Source organism: Papio anubis, chromosome 10, assembly GCF_008728515.1.
Source record: "Papio anubis isolate 15944 chromosome 10, Panubis1.0, whole genome shotgun sequence".
Classification (NCBI taxonomy): Eukaryota; Metazoa; Chordata; class Mammalia; order Primates; family Cercopithecidae; genus Papio; species Papio anubis.
The window spans coordinates 81,127,173-81,148,357 of NC_044985.1; the positions used below are offsets into that span (position 1 = coordinate 81,127,173).

Consider the following 21,185-nt stretch of genomic DNA (forward strand, 5'->3'; position numbering starts at 1 on the left):
GTTAATATTTAACAGTTACAAAGTTAGCTTTAGTTAACTAAAGTTAGCTTTTCCAGAATATTTTCTTGAACTTTTATATTGGAGTCAGGTTTTAGTTTAAGCCACTATGTATTATTTCAAAAGTGTAACTACAGTGGTATTTTTGAGTGAAGATCTGCAATTCTAGTATGAATCGTATCACTTAGCCACCAAGTGTATTTTTAATATAATTGAATTTGAGTGAGTGTGTTTCATTAGTTGTAGTGATTTAAAAGTTAACTGTTTATGTTGGGTGAACTAGATATGTTTGCTAATAAACATCCTTCCTTTTTTAAGGGTGGAGAGATTCAACCGGTTAGCGTGAAAGTTGGAGATAAAGTTCTTCTGCCAGAGTATGGAGGCACCAAAGTAGTTCTAGATGACAAGGTGTGTAAACTTAACAATTCTAAAAAGAAGTCAAATATTTGCGATTAGTTGTCTTAACTAACGGTTTATTCACTTGCAGGATTATTTCCTATTTAGAGATGGTGACATTCTTGGAAAGTACCTAGACTGAAATAAATCACTATTGAAATGGCATCAACATGAAGCTGCCCATTCCACTGAAGTTCTGAAATCTTTCATCATGTAAATAATTTCCATAGTTCTCTTTTATAATAAACTAATGACATCCAGTGTCTCCAAAATTATTTCCTTGTGCTGATATGAACATTTCCAAATAAAAATATGTAAATGAGTGGTTAGTCTTTAGTTATTTTAAGATGGTTTTAGGGTTTTCTAGTTTATGCTGTTTTCTGTTTTTCAAGTAACCTGCAGAGAATTTTGGGAAACAAGATTTTCTAGGTAGGTGCATTTTCATACTGAATTTAGCTTTATTAATACATGATTGATACTGATACCAAGCCATGGATTTACTTTTTTTTTTTTCCCCCCCGAAATGGAGTCTCACTCTGTCACCCAGTCTGGAGTACAGTGGTTCGATCTTGGCTCACTGCAATCTCCACCTCCTGGGTTCAAGTGATTCTCCTCCCTCAGCCTCCCGAGTACCTGGGATTACAGGCACGTGCCACCATGCCCAGCTAATTTTTGTATTTTTGGTAGAGACAGGTTTTGCCATGTTGCCCAGGCTGGTCCCGGACTCCCAAAGTGCTGGGAATTTTTTTTTTTTTTTTTTTTTGAGACGGAGTCTGGCTCCGTCGCCCAGGCTGGAGCGCAGTGGCCGGATCTCAGCTCACTGCAAGCTCCGCCTCCCAGGTTCACGGCATTCTGCCTCAGCCTTCCGAGTAGCTGAGACTACAGGCGCCTGCCACCTCGCCCGGCTAGTTTTTTGTATTTTTTAATAGAGACGGGTTTCACTGTGTCAGCCAGGATGGTCTCGATCTCCTGACCTCGTGATCCCCCCCGTCTTGGCCTCCCAAAGTGCTGGGATTACAAGCCTGAGCCACCACTGCAACATTTAGATTCCAAATACAACAAGCTAATGAGTTACAGGTCTTAAGGTGTTCCATAATTTGTGTATACAGGTTTTCATTCCTAACTCCAATTTATGTAAATACAAAGTATTTTTTGCATAGTTTAACATACTGAATTCCCAGGTACACAAGTGCCATGTAAATTGAGGGAATAATTATACTTTCCTTTTTTTTTCTTGTCTTTTTTTTTGGAGACAGTCTCACTTTGTCACCCAGGCTGGAGTGCAGTGGCACTATCATGGCTCACCGTGGCCTCCACCTTCCTCCCAGGCTCAGGTGATCCAACCGCCTCTGCCTCCTTGAGTGACTGGGACTACAGGCATGCACGACCATGCCCTATTAATTTTTGTATCTTTTGTAGAAATGGGGTTTTGCCATGTTGTCCAGGCTAGTCTCGAACCTTCTGGGCTCAAGCAATACGCCTGCCTTGGCCTCCCAGATTGCTGGGATCCCAGGCCTGAGTGAGCCACCACACCTGGCAGCTTTTTTTTTTTTTTTTTAGAACGTTTAAGAGTTGGTCAGTATTTTGGAAAATCAACTTCTGTACATTAAAGTTAGGACACTGCCTTATTTTTTAATGGTGGTGGGTTATATTTATGATTTTCTATTTGACACTAGTTTGTCAGGGCTGGAAAACAGCCACATGCTCACCTAGTCAGTATGACCTCAATGCAGTTGAGGTGGGAAACGGGAAGACTTCAGTGTAGTTTCTAACCTGATATTGGCATCTAATACCGGGAATATGACGTCCTGTCAAGTTACCGTAAGACAACGTGAAAACGGCATCACATAGTCCTTGAGGGATGATTGTCCTTGGCCAGCAGCAATGACAAAGCAGTGAGCTCACCAGGGTCAGCCCACTCAGCTGTGGTACATTTTTCCGGTGGCTCAGCCGTAATCCATAGTTTCACCCCAATTAACTTCCCAGCTACATTGCGTCTTTTAAGCTTTGTTTTGTAAGCATTGAAAAGAATGGTGCTGACAAGCTCTGCATGATTACCTGAGCCTCAGTGACCACCATCTTCACCTGAAGCTGCTCAGCATCCAGTGACCAAGTATCTAAGGCCACTTAGCAATAGTGGAGGTGCTCTGGCATCCTCCTAGTGTTTTTTTATGTCGTCGTCGTCGTCTTATATTTTTTTGAGATGGAGTCTTGCTTTGTCACCCAGGCTGGAGTGCAGTGGTGCGATCTCCACTCACTGCAAGCTCCGCTTCCTGGGTTCACACCATTCTCCTGCCTCAGCCTCCCGTGTAGCTGGGACTACAGGCGCCCGCCACCACATCCGGCTCATTTTTTAAAAATACATTTTTAGTAGAGACGGGGTTTCACCGTGTTAGCCAGGATGGTCTCGATCTCCTGACCTCGTGATCCGCCCGTCTCGGCCTCCCAAAGTGCTGGGATTACAAGCGTGAGCCACCGCGCCCGGCCTTTATGTCTTATTTTAGGAGACGGAGTCTCTGTTGCCCAGGCTGGAGTGCAGTGGCATCATCTCACTGCAATTTCCGCCTCCCAGGTTCAAGCAATTCTCGTGCCTCAGCTTCCCAAGTCACCGGGCTACAGGCGCCTGCCACCACGCCCTGCTAATTTTTTGTATTTTTAGTAGAGACAGGTTTCACCGTGTTAGGATGGTCTCCATCTCTTGACTCATGATCCACCCGCTTCGGCCTTCCAAAGTGCTGGGATTACAGGCATAAGCCACCGCGCCTGGCTCATTTCATTTTTAAAAACTTAACACTACTACATAATTTGGTAAAAAAAAAAAACAAAACAAAACAAAACCCAAGACAAGTAATTGCAGCTACTTGAACAGTTGAGGCGGGAGAATGGCTTGAACCTGGGAGGCAGAGGTTGTGGTGACCAAAGATTGTACCACTGCACTCCAACCTGGGTGACATAGTGAGACTCTGTTTTGAAAAAAGAATATATATACATACACACACACACACATATATATGTGGTATTTATACATATATGTGTGTGTGTATATATATATGATAGCTAACATTGGCTGAGTGCCTTCTCTCCAGGGTGAGTACTGTGTGATTGAATAGCTAACAGGAGCATTTTCTAGGTGCTGGCTACTGTTGAATGTGCTTTTCATGTATTAATTGGTTTAATCTTTCAACAACCTTATGAGATAGGTACTGTTCTCATCTTGCAGATGAGAAAGCTAAGGCATAGAAGGGGTTAATAACCAAGGTTGCTCAGTGGTAAGTGGCAAAGCCAGGATTCAGACACAGTCCACCTCCAGACTCTTTAAAACTTGATCCTTTATAGCCTTTGCTACTTTGTTAATTCTAAGCATTTAATACACATTATTCCAATTAATTCTGGTGATACCCACTGTGGTATGGGGAATGGGTAGTACCAAATGATGTATGGCACTTAAGTGCCTAGTATGCTATGTGTTGAATTTAACAAAACTTGAGTCACAGCAGAGGATAAATAGCTTGATGTAGCTGTAGCGGCTAGGGAGAAGACTTCAGATTCAAACCCAATAATGCTACACTAGAATGGTTGGGTGCGGTGGCTTGTGCTCGTAATTCCAGCACTTTGGGAGGCCGAGGTGGGCAGATCTCTTGAGGAGATCGAGACAGCCTGGGCAATATGGCAAAACCCCGTCTGTACAAAAAATACAAAAAGCTACTCGAGGGGCTGAGGTGAGGAGGTTAAGGCTGTGGTGAGCCGAGATTGTGCCACCACACTGCAATCTGGGTGACAGAATGAGACCCTGTCTTTAAAAAAAAAAAAGAATCATACACTAGAATTGATTACCAACCCTTAAGCTTAACAGCTACCAGCTGTCTTAGTAATCAAACTTATTTTCGAGGTTTAATTCTCCATAAATTAGTCTGATAATGTCTTTTAAAAGTTGTGTCCCGTATTGATTTTGAGAGGAATTAAAATTTAAAGTTTTAAATGGCATGGAATAATGATCTCAACTTTTGATCATCTTCCCATCTGTAAAGTAGTAGGTACTTCCACTATATGTATATTTACGTTTATGCACCTGTTACTGCCTTTGGTATACTAAAGCTTACTTTTTGTCAAACTTAGATACTGCAATTATGCCTAAAAGCTATTTCTTTTCTTTTCTTTTTTTTTTTTTTTTGAGACGGAGTCTTGCTCTGTCGCCCAGGCTGGAGTGCCGTGGCCGGATCTCAGCTCACTGCAAGCTCCGCCTCCCAGGTTCACGCCATTCTCCCGCCTCAGCCTCCCGAGTAGCTGGGACTACAGGCGCAAAGCTATTTCTTATATTGTCTAAGTGGATTATCAATTTCATACTCTGCTCACGCACAGCTAGATAATATGCTTTGCGCATCATAACCTTGGGAGCACAGATTTTTCTGTATTACCAATGAGAAACCTTGACTCAAGAGATGAAGAAATCGTTCCAAGGCCATGGGGCTAATATGTTGTAGAGTAAGGAATCTGTTCAAAGGCTATGACTTTCCCATTATTCTCCAATGCTATTTTCCTAAGACCCAAACAAATTAGTTTTGATATATGAGGTAACAGTTCACAAAGCTTGGTTCATCCTTGCAATTGCCATGTAAACTTAAAATTTCAGGGCCTTATCCAAACCCACTAAATCAGAAGGATAAGATAATTTTTGAACCACAGAAGCAGTCCTACTGTGATGCCTGCCTAGCGAATTGCTAAAGAAATAATTTTTTTTCTTTTTTTTTTGAGACAGAGCCTTAGTCTGTCTATCCGGCTGAAGTGCAGTTGTGTGATTATAGCTCACTGCAGCCTCCAACTCCTGGGCTCAAGCAATCCTCCCACTTCAGCCTCCAGAGTAGCTGGAAGTACAGGCCTGTGTCAATGGTGGGAATTTTTTTTTTTTTTTTTTTGACAAGGTCTTCCTCTAGTGCTCAAGCTGGAGCACAGTGGTGCTATCACTGTAGCCTTGACCTCCCAGGTTCAATTGATCCTCCCACCTCAGCCTCCCAAGTAACTGGGACTACACATGCATGTCACCATGCCCGGCTCATTTTTTTTTTTTTTTTTTTTTTGAGACAGAGTCTCACTCTGTCGCCTGGGCTGGAGTGCAGTGGTGTGATCTCGGCTCACTGCAACATCTGCCTCCCAAGTTCAAGTGATTCTACTGCCTCAGCCTCCTGAGTAGCTGGGATTATAGACACCTGCCACTGCGCCCAGCTGATTTTTGTATTTTTAGTAGAGATGGGTTTTCACCATGTTGGCCAGACTGGTCTTGAACTCCTGACCTCAGGTGATCTACCTTCCTTGGCCTCCCAAAGTGCTGGGATTACTGGTGTGAGCAACTGCACCCGGCCAATTTTTGTATTTTTTGTAGAGACCAGGTTTCACTATATTGCTCAGACTGGTCTCAAACTCCTGGGGTCAAGTGATCCTCCCACCTTGGCCTTCCAAAGTGCTGGAATCACAGGTGCATAATTTATTTTTTAGTGAATGGTGTATGTATCTGACTTTATTTTTTTAGAGATGGGGTCTCACTGTGCTCTCCAGGCTGGTCTTGCTCTCCTGAGCTCAAGCACTCTTCCTGCCTCAGCCTCCAGAGACTACTTTATTTTTTTAATCAATGAGTAGCTTGTTGTCACAAGTTTACTTACTGGATTATCCATTCTTCTCCCTGCACACCACCCCCCACCTCCCTTCTCTCTATGCCCAGAAATCAGAGATGTTGCCTTTATCACACACAAAATTTCTATATATGCCTACTCCTGGGTTTAATAATTTGTTCCATTGACCTCCCTATTCCATCACATTGCTTTCAATGTAAATAGTTTTATATTTAAGTTTGACATCTGATAAGGCAAGTCCTCCCTGTACCTACTCACCTGGCTGAAAGTATGTTCTTTGTTCCTATATGAGCTGCCAGCTTGTTCTTCAGTGTGATACCAAGTCATGCTTCCTCCAGCAAGTTAATTACTGTTTTCACTGCACCCACACAAAAATGGAGTTTTGAACTTCTGACTGATTTGTGTGAAGAGTATTTAAATATATTTTTTCTTTTTTTCTTTTCTTTTTTTTTTCTTTTCTAGAAGGAGTTTCGCTCTTGTTGCCCAGGCTGGAGTGCAATGGCACAATCTCGACTCACTGCAACCTCCGCCTCCCAGATTCAAGCGATTCTCCTGCTTCAGCCTCCTGAGTAGCTGGGATTACAGGCATGTGCCACCACACTCGGCTAATTTTTTTGTGTTTTTAGTAGAGATGGGGTGTCACCATGTTGGTCAGGCTGGTCTTGAACCCTGACCTCAAGTGATCCACCTCCCTCGGCCTCCCAAAGTGCTGGGATTATAGGCATGAGCCACCGCACCCAGCTTATTTTCCTTTACTCTCAAGCAACCTCTATCAGAGAGCCCAATCAAACCTAGCTCTTGTCCTGGTTGCTTACATACTAGTTCTGTTACATTTGACAAATTACCTAACCTCTCTTAGCTTATGAATGAACTGCAAAACAAGGGCATTAGATTTGCCTCTTAACGTTTTGAGTCAAGCCTATTTGTTTTGGTTAAACTTTTATTTATTTAAAAATAAATAATATGTTCACGTAAAAATTTAAAATTATGTATCCTGAAAAGAATGCTCTCTATCCTTGTCCCCCAGCCACCCAGTTCCATCCTTGGAAGTAACTAGTATAACTTTTTATATTCTTCCTTTCAGGTGTTTTATGTATATATACATATATGTAAATGTGTATGTATAGATGTACATATCTTATGTATATGAAATATATATTCATTTTTTCTTTTTTAAAAAATAACATTCCATACATACCATTTGACACCTTGCTTTTTTACATTAACAATTGGTCTCTGGGATTAATCTATATATAAAGATATTTTAAAACTGTATAATGTTCAATTACATGGATAAGCCATAATTTCAGGATGCCCCCCAGCCATGATAGATATTTAAGTTATTCTAGTCTTTTTCTATTAGAAACACTTCTGCAATGAATAAATGTATGCGTAACTAAATACATTTGAATTTGTACTAAATACATTTGTACATTTGAACAAGCATATCTGTAAGACAAATTCCTAGGTACAGAACTGCTATGTCAAAGGGTCTGTGAATTTTAATCATACATGTGCACATATACAGTCATGTACAGACATATACAGTCCTTCACTGAAGTCCCATCAGTTTTATTTATTTATTTATTTTTGTCAGAGTTTCACTCTTATTGCCCAGGCTGGAGTGCAGTGGCACGATCTTGGCTCACTGCAACCTCCACCTCCTGGGTTCAAGCGATTCTCTTATCTCAGCCTCCAGAGTAGCTGGGATTACAGGTGCCCGCCACCACACCTGGCTAATTTTGTATTTTTAGTAGAGATGAGATTTCACCATGTTGACCAGGCTGGTCTCAAACTCCTGATCTCAGGTGATCCACCCACCTTGAGAGTGCTGGGATTACAGGCATGAGCCACCGCGCCCAGCCAAGTCCATCAATTAACAGTCCTACTAACGGCCAGGCGTGGTGGCTCACGCCTGTAATCCCAGCACTTTGGGAGGCCGAGGTGGGCGGATCACGAGGTCAGGAAATCGAGACCAACCTGGCTAACACAGTGAAACCCCGTCTCTACTAAAAAAAAAAAAAAAATACAAAAAATAAACCAGGTGTGGTGGTAGGTGCCTGTAGTCCCAGCTACTTTGGAGGCTGAGGCAGGAGAATGGCGTGAATCCAGGAGGTGGAGCTTGCAGTGACCAGAGATTGCGCCACTGCACTCCAGCCTGGGCAATACAGTGGGACTCCGTCTCAAAAAAATAGTCCTACTAACAATGTATTTTTTTTTCTTCTTTCTATAATGCAGGATGTTATAAAGTTCTTATTTCGCCAATCTGATAATTTTACTCTTTATCATGATGAATGAGGATGAGCATTGTATGTGTTTAAGACTTTTTTTTTTTGAGACACGGTCTTGTCTGTTGCCCAGGCTAGAGTGCAGTGGCACCATTAGGGCTCACTACAGACTTGACGTCCTGGGCTCAGGTGATCCTCTCACCTCAGCCTACCAAGCAGCCGGGACTACAGATGCATGCTACCACGCCCATGTAATTTTTGTAGAGAGAGGGTTTTGCCATGTTGCTCAGGCTGGTCTTGAACTTCTGGACTCAAGCGATCTGCCCACCTCAGCCTCTCAAAGTGCTGAGATTACAGACACGAGCCACCTTGCTTACCCTTGTTAACTGGTTATTCCTATTCACTTAATATCTTCTGCCTATTTTTTGACTGAGTGCTTGATCTTTTATGACTTTTATTTATTAAAGAAATTAGTTCTTTGTGGTTTTTCTTCCTTCTAGTTTGTCATTTGGGTTTTGATTTTGTTTATGCCTTGTGCTTGTAGAAAGTCAGTTTGGTGTATTTGAATTATTAAATGTTTTTCTTTTTTTTTTTTTTTTTTTTTTTTTGAGACAGAGTCTCGCTCTGTCGCCCAGGCTGGAGTGCAGTGGCGCGATCTCGGCTCACTGCAAGCTCCGCCTCCCGGGTTCACGCCATTCTTCTGCCTCAGCCTCCCGAGTAGCTGGGACTACAGGCGCCCACAACCGCGCCCGGCTAATTTTTTGTATTTTTAGTAGAGACGGGGTTTCACCGTGGTCTTGATCTCCTGACCTTGTGATCCGCCCGCCTCGGCCTCCCAAAGTGCTGGGATTACAGGCGTGAGCCACCGCGCCCGGCCTTAAATGTTTTTCTTTATGGCTTCTGGGTATGATATTAAACTCTGAAAAGTCTTCTCCAAAACTTGAAGTTTCTTCCACAGTTTCTTTAGGTATTTTTATAGTTTGGGTTTTTCTTAAAAAAAAAAAAAAAGATTTTGATTTTGGCTCCATCTGTAGATTTTCCTGTTAAAAGATGTAAGAAATGGTTAAAATTCCCCTATCCTCTTATAGATTAAGCCTAATTCTTTAAGACACTTAAAATTTCGCTTGCAAAATGCCCTTTCAGAGGCCGGGTGCAGTGGCTCGCGCCTGTAATCCCAGCACTTTCGGAGGCCGAGGTGGGTGGATCACGATGTCAGGAGATCGAGACCATCCTGGCTAACATGGTGAAACACCGTCTCTACTAAAAATACAAAAAGTTAGCTGGGTGTGGTGGCAGGTGCCTGTAGTCCCAGCTACTTGGGAGGCTGAGGCAGGAGAATGGCGTGAATCTGGAAGGCGCAGCTTATAGTGAGCCAAGATTGAGCCACTGCACTCCAGCCTGGGCAACAGAGCAAGACTCTGTATCAAAAAAAAAACCAAAAAAACAAAAAAACAAAAAACAAAAGAATGCCCTTTCAGTCTCATTTAGCCTGAAGACATGACTTGGAAAAACATCAATGGTTATTTACTTACCTGGCTTGAATGTCAGTTCAAAAGGCTAGTTTATTATAGTATTTTTATTTTTATTTATTTTTATTTTTATTTATTTATTTTTTTTAATTATACTTTAAGTTCTAGGGTATTATAGTATTTTTAAGTCACTCATTTTCTGAATATGTGCTAGGCACTGTTCTAAGCACTGGATATACAGGGATGAATAAGATGGGGGAAGCACACAGTAACAACTAAATAAATAGCATGATTTTAGATACACATTAGTGTTATCAAGAAAATAAAGACAGGCTAGGCACAGTGGCTCACACCTGTAATCCCAGCACTTTGGGAGGCTGAAGTGAGGATCACTTGAGCCTAGGAGGTCGAGGCTGTAGTGAGTGGTGATCATGCCACTACACTCCAGCCTGGGCAAGAGCACAAGACACTGTCTCAAGGGGGAAGAAAAAGGATAAAGCCCAGTGTCTCACACCTGTAATACCAGCATTTTGAGAGGCCAAGGCAGGAGGATCCTTTGAGGCCAGGCGTTTGAGACCAGCCTGGGCAACAAAGTGAGACAGTCTCTTAAAAAAAAAAAAAAAAAAAGGCCAGGTGTGGTGGCTCATGCCTGTAATCCCAACACTTGGGAGGCTAAGGCAGACGGATCACGAGGTCAGGAAATCGAGACCATCCTGGCCAACGTGGTGAAACCCCGTCTCTACTAAAATACAAAAAATTAGTCTGGCGTAGTGGTGCATGCCTGTATTCCCAGCTACTCGGGAGGCTGAGGCAGGGGAATCGCTTGAACCCGGGAGGCGGAGGTTGCAGTGAGCCGAGATCATGCCACTGCACTTCAGCCTGGTGATAGAGTGAGACTCCGTCTCAAGAAAACAAAACAAAACAAAACAAAAACAGAGAGAGAATAATGTTCAAATAATATGTTGAAGATGTATGAAACATAGGCACTGACTTGTTCAACTGTGAATATACGTTCCCATGCTTCCCTGCTGCTTCAACTTTGCTTGGCTTGTAATGAAATCTCCTGTAGCTCTGCACATAAATGCTATCCATACTTTAAGACACATTCCAACTACATACATCATTCACAGTGTGCCAATTTTGCTTTTAGACTGGCTTCCTTTAAGCCAAAATGGCTGCTGCGGGCCCATATTGGGCAATATCCATTGGCAGAAAAAAGAGAGCATCTCTTTTGGTATCTTCTGAAGAGCAAGTAAATCTTTCTCCAAAGTGCTTCATCACAACGTTTCACATTTCTTTTTTTTTTTTTTTTTTTTGAGACTGAGTCTGGCTCTGTCGCCCAGGCTGGAGTGCGGTGGCCGGATCTCAGCTCACTGCAAGCTCCGCCTCCCGGGTTCACGCCATTCTCCTGCCTCAGCCTCCCGAGTAGCTGGGACCACAGGCGCCCGCCACTTCGCCCGGCTAGTTTTTTGTATTTTTTAGTAGAGACGGGGTTTCACCGTGTTAGCCAGGATGGTCTCGATCTCCTGACCTCGTGATCCGCCCGTCTCGGCCTCCCAAAGTGCTGGGATTACAGGCTTGAGCCACCGCGCCCGGCCAACGTTTCACATTTCTTTGCTTTGCTTTATTTTACTTTATAATTTTTTTGAGACAGGATCTCACTCTGCCACACAGGCTGGAGTGCAGTGGTGCAATCATGGCTCACTGCAGCCTTGAACTCCCAGGGTGAAGCAATCCTCCCATCTCAGCCTCCTGAGTAGCTGGGACTACAGGTGTGTGCCACCATGCCCAGCTAATTTTTGTATTTTTTTGTAGAGATGGGTGTGTGTGGGGGGGGCGGGGATCATACTATGTTGCCCAGGCCGGTCTTGAACTCCTGGGCTCAAGCAATCTTCTCATCTCAGCCTCCCAAAGTGCTGGAATTATAGGTGTGAACCACAGAGTCTGGCCCTTTCACACTTAGACCAACAGGAATTTATCCCTCAGCTAGACATGAGTTTACCTTTCCCTGGTCATAGGGTGAGAGATGAACACTGAGCAAGATCAGAGTCTGTTTGCAAAGGGCATGTGAAAGGGGCTGCTTCAATACTTAAGGCGTTCAGCCTTATACTGTAGTAATCTACAAAAGATGCTTCCCCATTAATTTCAAGGCTCTTTGAGGAAAGCTTGTCTTATATCTCTTCGTGTTTTTCAGCACTTAGCCCAGTGCCTTGCATATAATATGCATCAACTCTTTTTTTTTTTTTTTTTGAGATGGAGTCTCACTCTGTTACCCAGACTGGAGTGCAGTGGCTCAATCTCAGCTCACTGCAATCTCTGCTTCCCAGGTTCAAGCGATTCTCCTGCCTCAGTCTCCCCAGTAGCTGGGACTACAGGTGCGCACCACTGTGCCCAGCTAATTTTTGTATTTTTTTTAGTAGAGACGGGGATTTCACTATGTTGGCCAGGCTGAACTTGAACCCCTGACCATGTGATCTGCCCACCTCGGCCTCCCAAAGTGCTGGGATTACAGGCTTGAGCCACTGCACGTGGCCTGCATTAACTCTTTTACTTGGATTTAAAAATTCCCCAAAGTGAATTTCATATTGGATAATTTTTTTTAATGTGTCAATGATTTGAAGCTCATGGATAATTTGAAATTGCTGGCCGGGCGCAGTGGCTCAAGCCTGTAATCCCAGCACTTTGGGAGGCCGAGACGGGTGGATCACAAGGTCAGGAAATCGAGACCATCCTGGCTAACACGGTGAAACCCCGTCTCTACTAAAAAATACAAAAAACTAGCCGGGCGAGGTGGCGGGCGCCTGTAATCCCAGCTACTGGGAGGCTGAGGCAGGAGAATGGCGTAAACCCGGGAGGCGGAGCTTGCAGTGAGCTGAGATCCGGCCACTGCACTCCAGCCTGGGCGACAGAGCCAGACTCAGTCTCAAAAAAAAAAAAAAAAAAAAAAAATATTTTCTTCTAAAACTTCAAGAGTTCCATATTTAATTTTATGCTTGCTTTCATACTTTATGGGGCAGAGGGAAAGAACTGCTATGCACAATCTTCATTACACATGAAGAAACATTTATCTGATAGCTTGTTCAATGTCTTACAGTTAACAGGCAAGAGAATCTATGAAGGGGTGGCCTGCCCCTCCACACCTGTGGAGGGCGTTTCTCGTTAGGTGGAACGAGAGACTTGAGAAAAGAAATGAGACACAGAGACAAAGTATAGAGAAAGAAAAGGTGGGCCCAGGGGACCGGCGCTCAGCATACAGAGGACCCACGCCGGCACCGGTCTCTGAGTTCCCTTAGTATTTATTGATAATCATCTTTACCATCTTAAAGAAAAGGAAGTGGCAAGACAATAGGGTCATTGCAGGGAGAAAGTCAGCAGTAAGACATATGAATATAGATCTCTGTAACGTGAATAAGTTTAAGGAAAAATGCTGTGCCTTGACATGCATATGCAAACATCTCCATAAACCTTTTTAGTACATAAAGAGCAGCATTGCCCTAGCAAGGCCCACCCTTCACCCTAAGGCAGTTTTCTCCTTTCTCAGTAAACAGAACATACAATCAGGGTTTACACTGAGATGTTCCATTGCCCAGGGACGGGCAGGAGACAGATGTTTTCTCTATCTCAACTGCCAACAACCGCCAAGAGGCCTTCTTTCCTCTTGCACTAGTCCTCCTCAGCACAGACCCTTCAAGGGTGTCAGGCTGGTGGACGATTAGGTCTTTCTCTTCTCACGAGGCCATATTTCAGACTATCACATGGGGAGAAACCTTGGACAATACCTAGCTTTCCTAGGCAGAGGTCCCTGCGACCTTTGGCAGTATGCAAGTCCCTGGGTACTTGAGATTAAGAGAATAGTGATGACTTTTAACCAGCAAGCTGCCTGCAGGCACTTGTTTAACAAAGCACACCCTGCACAGCCCAAAAATTCTTTAAACCTTGAGTCACCATAGCACATGTCTCTTGCAAGGACAAGGTTGGGGGTAGGGTCACAGATTAACAGCATCTCAAATACAGAAAATGGAGTCTCTTATGTCTACTTCTTTCTATATAGACACAGTAACAGTCTGATCTCTTTCTTTTCCCCACAAATCTAGATTTTCTGAATCTCAGTCCAGAGCTATTCCCATTGGTGCATATAGGCTTTAAACAGATGGCTCCTCCTTTACTTGAAATATTCAAGTATTTCATGTAACTGTTATTGCTAATCATGCTTTTTGTTTTTCTATTCTCTCTCTTCCTACCCCGGACAAATTAACCCTAGTTATAAAATTGGTCTTGTTTGGAGGTACATAATCTACAGGCTGAAAGAAGAATGAAAATGTGAAGGTTATCAGCTAGAAACATTCCATCCCTAAAGAACAAGGTCCTTCCTGTGAACAAGGCCAGGGTTGACATCAGAATGCAACTTTATTGGACTTTTCAAAAACAATGAATGTGCATTTTGTTCCCGAATTTAACATCTACTCATTCACGTTTTTTTGTTTGTTTCAGATGGGTTGAAACATTTTAATAAATCTGGAATTAAGAGAAGGTGAAGATGATCCCATTCAAGTATAGGTGACTATTTACAGCTCAGGGAAATACCACACAATCTGGGAAATGTAAACTTCATCCTTGCAGTAAGTGAGGTGAGTCATCCATAGACCAAGAGGCCTCCCTGAGACTCTGCTATCTCACAGACCCAACCCATCTCTCTAAGGGAGGTAACATTTAGGTGTCACTTGTCCTAGGCTCTCACTGTATCTAATACAAGTTGAGCATCCATAATCTGAAAAGTCCAGAATCTGAAATGTTCTCAGATCTGAAACTTTGAACATCCACATGATGCCACAGGTGGAAAATTCCATACCTGACCTTCTGTAACAGGTCGCAGTCAAAACTTTGTTTCATGAAGGGGTGGCCTGCCCCTCCACACCTGTGGGTGTTTCTCGTAAGGTGGAACGAGAGACTTGAGAAAAGAAATAAGACACAGAGACAAAGTATAGAGAAAGAAAAGCGGGGGCCCAGGGGACCGGCGCTCAGCTTACAGAGGACCCACGCCAGCACCGGTCTCTGAGTTCCCTTAGTATTTATTGATAATTATCTTTACCATCTTAAAGATAAGGGAGTGGGAGGACAATAGGATCATTTTTAGGGAGGAAATTAGCAGTAAGACATAAGAACAAAAACCTCTGTGATATGAGTAAGTTCAAAGGAAAATCCTGTGCCTTGAGATAAACCTTTTAGCAACATTGTTTCATCCTATCACATGGGGATAAACCTTGGACAATACCTAGCTTTCCTAGGCAGAGGTCCCTGCGACCTTTGGCTGTGTACGTGTCTCTGGGTAGTTGAGATTAAGAGAATGGTGATAACTTTTAACCAGCAAGCTACCTTCAGGCATTTGTTTAACAAAGACACATCCTGCACAGCCCAAAATCCATTAAACCTTGAGTCACCGCAACACATGTCTCTTGCCAAGGACAAGGTTGGGGGTAGGGTCACAGATTAACAGCATCTCAAATACAAAACAAAATGGAGTCTTTTATGTCTACTTCTTTCTATATAGACACAGTAACAGGCTGATCTCTCTTCCTTTTCCCCACATTTCACGCACAAAATTATTTGAAGTTTTACAGGCGCCCGCCACCACGCCTGGCTAATTTTTGTATTTTTAGTAGTGATGGGATTTTACCATGTTGACCAGGCTGGTCTCAAACTCCTGACCTCGAGTGATCTGCCCCCTTTGGCCTCCCAAAGTGCTGGGATTACAGGTGTGAGCCACCGTTCCTGGCCTATTTAAAGTATTGTATAAAAGTAACTTCAGGCTATGTGTGTAAAGTGTATAGGAAACAAATGCATTTCACGTTTAAACTTAGGTTCCATCCCCAAGAAATCTCATTATGTATATGCAAATATTCTAAAATCCAAAATAATCAGAAATCTGAAAGTGTTTTGGTCCCAAGCATTTAAGATAAGGGGTACTTATCCCTTATACGAATTTGTGATTTGCACGTCTCTGTTGCTGGAGTCAAAGCAATTTGTAGTGAAGGACGGAACCTTATCATAGTTGCACCTTAGCGCCTACTATATAGTGGGGCTTAATGAGTATCTGTTGAACGAATAAATCTTTTCATACGTAGACGCTGGTGCTGGGAGGGCAAAATTAAGTCCCTATTCTTGAAAAGTTACCAGTCAATACATCTTCCAGAGAACCAACTTCCTGTTGTTAAACCCTTCAAAGCCTAGTTCTAAGTCACTGACAATTACTCAGCTAGAGACCCACTCAACTTAACCTCTCCTCTACTCTCAAATTCCGTTTCTTCCCTGAGCATTCTCAATACACCTTGTATCTAAGGACATTTGATGTTTTCTTCTTTTGGAAATCATGCTACTGTATGTGTTTTTTACTTTTTGAACTGTCTTTCCATCTGATATCCCAAGGCCTCCCTCACCCCAGATAAAAGATTCAAGGATTCTAAGCAGGAAAAAAAGTTTGCGAAAATGCTGTGGTTTCTTAAGAGAGAACACTTGAAATGTGCAACAAAGTAAATGTGGAATCCTGTAAGACGTAAAGTATATCAAGGACTACTAATTTCCTCCTCCTGCTTCTGACTTGAAAAACACGAGCTAAATCTGTCTACCTAACTCACAAAACCAGATGCCCACTCTTCAGGTCACATAATTGACATCTGCGTCTTTCATCGACGTAAACAAACTTGTCATTGAAAAAGTCCTTGGCTTTTAAGTCGCCGGATGGCGGAAATAACACTGACACTCAAATCCCTAGTCTGATTTCAGATTGGGTCGATTTCACGCAGGTTCTTTGGAATTTCCCCAGACTGCTGGCCTGTTTTCTACCCTGATCCCTTAGGTGGCTTCTGGGACAGAATTAGGGTTCTCTACGTATTTGCTTGCACGTGGGTTTACTGAAATGGCCGCCACTGTACGAAGTCCGTTCTTCCCGTGTAACTAACAAGAGCCCATACCAACTTGCAACGCAGCCGTGCACACTGCCGCAGCAGTTGCCGCGATCACGACCTTTCAAAACCGCTCCGCAGACCTCGCAAAGAGGCTCGTGGCTCCCGCCTTCCGGTGCCTCAGTACCAGACAGTCGCCGCCCAACGCCGTCCGGCTGTTCCCCGTTTGCACTCTCCCTCCGCCTACCCTGCTTCTTCTACCCCCCGGCTCCCAGTTCTCCCGTCCTGCTCCGCGCAGGCTGCGGCTGTTCCGTCAGCGGCGGCTCCTCCTCCCAGACGCAGAGCGCGGCTCTGCCCCGCCTCCCGCGCAGGCTGCAGTCCCTACATCCGGGTACCGACTCCAGCCGCCTAGACGCTGGCACTATGGTCATGGCGGAGGGGACGGCAGTGCTGAGGCGGAACAGGCCGGGCACCAAGGCGCAGGTACCACGTCCGCACCTTTCCTGTCGGGCAAGTAGGTGCCGAGCAGTGCTGCGCCCGGAAGCTGGCCGGTACTGCGGGGAGGTTGGGCCTAGGCGGCTGGCGGGCGGGCTGGGGCACTGGTGCCCGGCCTGCTCTTCCGGAGCTGCAGCCCCTCAATTTGGTTGAGGCGGTGGCGGCCGCCGTGAGGCCTGCGGAGCTCCGACCCAGGGGTAGGCGTGAGGGGCGGGTGGGGGCTGCGGGTGGTACCTGCCTGCCGAAGCCCTGGGCTGCGAGCCTGTGGGCAGCAACAGCTTCTTTTCGCTTTGCCCCGGACCCCCAGCTGACTAGCATTGGAGGGGCGCGACCAGCCCGGTGGAGACCCCCGGGGTTTCCTGAAGGTTGGAGCCGCTGAGGTTGGAGAGGGTGTAAACACAGCCTATCTCGACCCGGCGTCCAGTTCCTACCTGGCCTGGGACGTACCTGCCCGTCTCCTGCCATCCCGCTTGTCTAGCCGGATCCGGGTGCCAATATTCTCGTTGTTTCCCTTTAACCACCTCTCCCTGCCGCTTTCCCTGGAGCTGTTCTCTGGTCCAGCAAGTTCTCATCACCAAGTTGTGACTTGTTAGATGTCATTCCTTGCTAATATGCGTGAAGCGTAGTCAGAGAATGAACTGATTATAATTTTGTCAGCATTTTTGTAGGGCATTATGTGTGGTAAATTGGTGTTTGATTAGGCCTCGGTTCTTAGGGTTTGGAAAAGATGGGATGCCTCACATTAAAAAAAAAAAAAAAAAAATCAAATTGGCATCCAGACTTGAGCTGATTAATACTCTGCTAGCCGAAATGGCTTGCTATAGACTAGATGCTCTGAAATCGAAAGAGATGTGTTTATAAAATGTTAAAAAGTGATGCAAATGAAAATTGAAACAAAACAACCATGGAGCTATGATTGTATGTCTGAGAATAGATTCTAATTTGTTATACAGAATTATGGGAAGAACACCTTTCGAAGGGGGCATACAGGTATTGATTACCTTCCCAGATTCATGTTACGGATAAGGACACTGAAGCCCAAGAGAATTAACTGGATTTGCCCAAGGATACATCATCTGAGTGTTAATTCACTGGTGACCTTTTCTCTTTAACAAACTGCTTCTAGTGCTGAATTTTAGAGAAAATTTTAAAGTCTTATTTTGGAGTCACATTAGGCTGTCAATTTACTCCTACTACAGTTTTGTTTTTATACTACTGGAAATTTATGCGTTACATATGTTTGCTTTTTTTTTTTTTTTTTTTTTTACCGTTTCCACACTTTACTTCCAAATGCTTTTCTCAGATACCTTTACATCTTATTCTGTGGAAACATTGTTTCTGATTACATTTTTATGTTCAGAAGTAGACTTTTGTGTTCATATTATGAGAGTCATCTTATTTATTCGTCAGTTCTTAATTTTGAAAGGTTAGAGAATAAAATATTTCAACTAATATCGTAACATAGACTTGCTGTGTTGCTATAAGTCACAGAAGAAAGCTTTTTTTTTCTTCTTCACCTTGTCATGGATCAGGGTTGTTAGATAAAATATAACAGAAAAAGGATAAAAAATAAAAAAGACTACTTACGCCATAGTTTGTCCTATCTTGTTAATCACATGAATTTCCTTTAGTGAAATGGGTCTGTTCTAAAATGATATATTTAGAACCATATCTCCTTCCCTAATGGGTCAAAAGAAAAACAATTTAAAAACTATAATAGAGGGCTGGGTGCGGTGGCTCACGCGTATAATCCCAGCACTTTGGGAGGTCGAGGCAGGCGGATCACCTGAGGTCAGGAGTTCAAGACCAGCCTGGGCAACATGATGAAATCCCGTCTCTACTAAAAATACAAAAAATTAGCTGGGCGTGGTGGTGGGCGCCTGTAATCCCAGCCACTTAGTACGCTGAGGCAGGAGAATCGCTTGAACCCGGGAGGCGGAGGTTGCAGGGAGCCCGAATCGCACCATTGCACTCCAGCCTGGGTAACAAGAGCCAAAAACCCGGTCTCAAAGAAACAAACAAACCCTATAGAAGAGTAGGTGGAGTATTTTCCTACATTAAAAAAAAAGTTGGTTAGACTGGAATATAGGCACATGGTTGGTTTTCTTTTTTCTTTTCTTTTTGAGACAGAGTTTTGCTCTTGTTGCCCCCAAGCTGAAGTGCAGTGGTGCAGTCTTGGTGCACTGCAACCTCCGCCTCCCGAGTTCAAGCGATTCTTCTGCCTCAGCCTCCCAAGTAGCTGGGATTACAGGCGCGTGCCACTACGCCCGGCTAATTTTTTGCAAAAACGGGGTTTCACTATGTTAGCCAAGCTGGTCTCGAACTCCTGACTTCAGGTGATCCACCCACTTGGGCCTCCCAAAGTGTTGGGATTATGGGCTTGAGCCATTGCACCTGGCGGGTTTTTTTTTGTTTGTTTGTTTCTTTGTTTGTTTGAGAGGAGTCTCGTTCTGTCGCCCAGGCTGGAGTGCAGTGGCGCGATCTCAGCTCGTTGCAACCCCCGCCTCCCAGGTTCAAGTGATTCTCCTGTCTCAGCCTCCCGAGTAGCTGGGATTACAGGCACCCGCCACCTCGCCCGGCTAATTTTTGTTGTTGTTGTTGTTGTTGTTGAGTCAAGAGTCTGGCTCTGTCCCCCAGGCTGGAGTGCAGTGGCGCAATCTGGCTCACTGCAAGCTCCGCCTCCCGGGTGCACGCCATTCTCCTGTCTCAGCCTCCCGAGTAGCTGGGACTACAGGGGCCCTCCACCACGTCCGGCTAATTTTTTTTTGTATTTTTAGTAGAGACGGGGTTTCAGTGTGTTAGCCAGGTTGGTCTCGAACTCCTGACCTCAAGTGATCTGCCCTCCTCAGCCTCCCAAAGTGCTGGGATTAGAGGCACAAGCCACCACGCCAGGCTTCATAGTTGGTTTTCAAAAAATGTTTGTTGATTGGATTAGATGAGAATCTTTATTAAGCTGAATTTTTGGTGTCTCTCATAGGTATCTAAAATATGTCACAGTTATGATAAGGCAAAACATTTCATTCGCAACATCTTTTCTGTATATAGTCATCCTTGGTGTCCTCTGGGGATTGGCTCCAGGATAACTCTACCCCCACCCCATACCAAAATCTGAGGATGCTTAAGTTTCCTATGTAAAATGGCATAGTGTTTGCATATAACCTATGCACATTCTGTTACATAGTTTAAATCAACTCTAGATTATTTAATAATACCTAATACAATGCAAGTGTTCTGTAAATAGTTGTTAACACTGTATTATTTAGGGAATAATGACCAAAAAAAAAATAGCCGGTACATGTTTAGTACATACTGAACTATATTAGACCTAACTAGGTACATAGTACATGTCAGCAACAATATAACATTTTGTGGATTTTTTTTTTTTTTTTTTTTTTTTTTTTTGAGACGGAGTCTGGCTCTGTCACCCGGGCTGTAGTGCAGTGGCCGGATCTCAGCTCACTGCAAGCTCCGCCTCCCGGGTTTACGCCATTCTCCTGCCTCAGCCTCCCGAGTAGCTGGGACTACAGGCGCCCGCCGCCTCGCCCGGCTAGTTTTTTGTATTTTTTTAGTAGAGACGGGGTTTCACCGTGTTCGCCAGGATGGTCTCGATCTCCTGACCTCGTGATCCGCCCGTCTCGGCCTCCCAAAGTGCTGGGATTACAGGCTTGAGCCACCGCGCCCGGCCTTTGTGGATTTTTTTAATCCCCTGAAACATTTTCAATTCCTGGTTGATTGAATCTGCAGATGAAACCTGCAGATATGGAGGGCCAACTGTATAACTACATGTGTTTTCTAATATTTTAAAAACAATATTCTGTAAACTTTCTTAGTTTTTTTTGAAAAGGAAAGAATAGAGTATTGGTAGAAATTTAGTGTAGATCGGCCGGGTGCGGTGGCTCACGCCTGTAATCCCAGCACTTTGGGAGGCCGAGGCTTGCGGATCACAAGGTCAGGAGATCGAGACCATCCTGGCTAACACGGTGAAAACCCGTCTCTACTAAAAATACAAAAAAAACTAGCCGGGCGTGGTGGCGGGCGCCTGTAGTCCCAGCTACTCAGGAGGCTGAGGCAGGAGAA

General features: G+C 44.1%; 1 protein-coding gene across 5 annotated transcripts in view; it reads left to right on the forward strand.

Annotated features, from left to right (window-relative positions):
* LOC101019904 (MOB-like protein phocein) overlaps window positions 1-21,185 on the forward strand; it is a 56,879-nt gene that overhangs the window by 2,683 nt on the left and 33,011 nt on the right. The window contains exons 3-4 of one of the 5 annotated variants that reach the window (XM_009182688.3): window positions 316-405; window positions 485-715. The exons of 1 other annotated variant lie outside the window; for it this stretch is intronic. In XM_009182688.3, the coding sequence (XP_009180952.1) occupies window positions 316-405; window positions 485-535 (141 nt within the window). In that variant the 3' untranslated portion in view covers window positions 536-715. Of the gene's footprint in view, window positions 1-315; window positions 406-484; window positions 716-16,766; window positions 17,306-21,185 lie in introns of those variants that run through there. 3 more of the 5 variants (XM_003907764.5, XM_009182685.3, XM_009182686.2) reach the window with 3 other exon arrangements.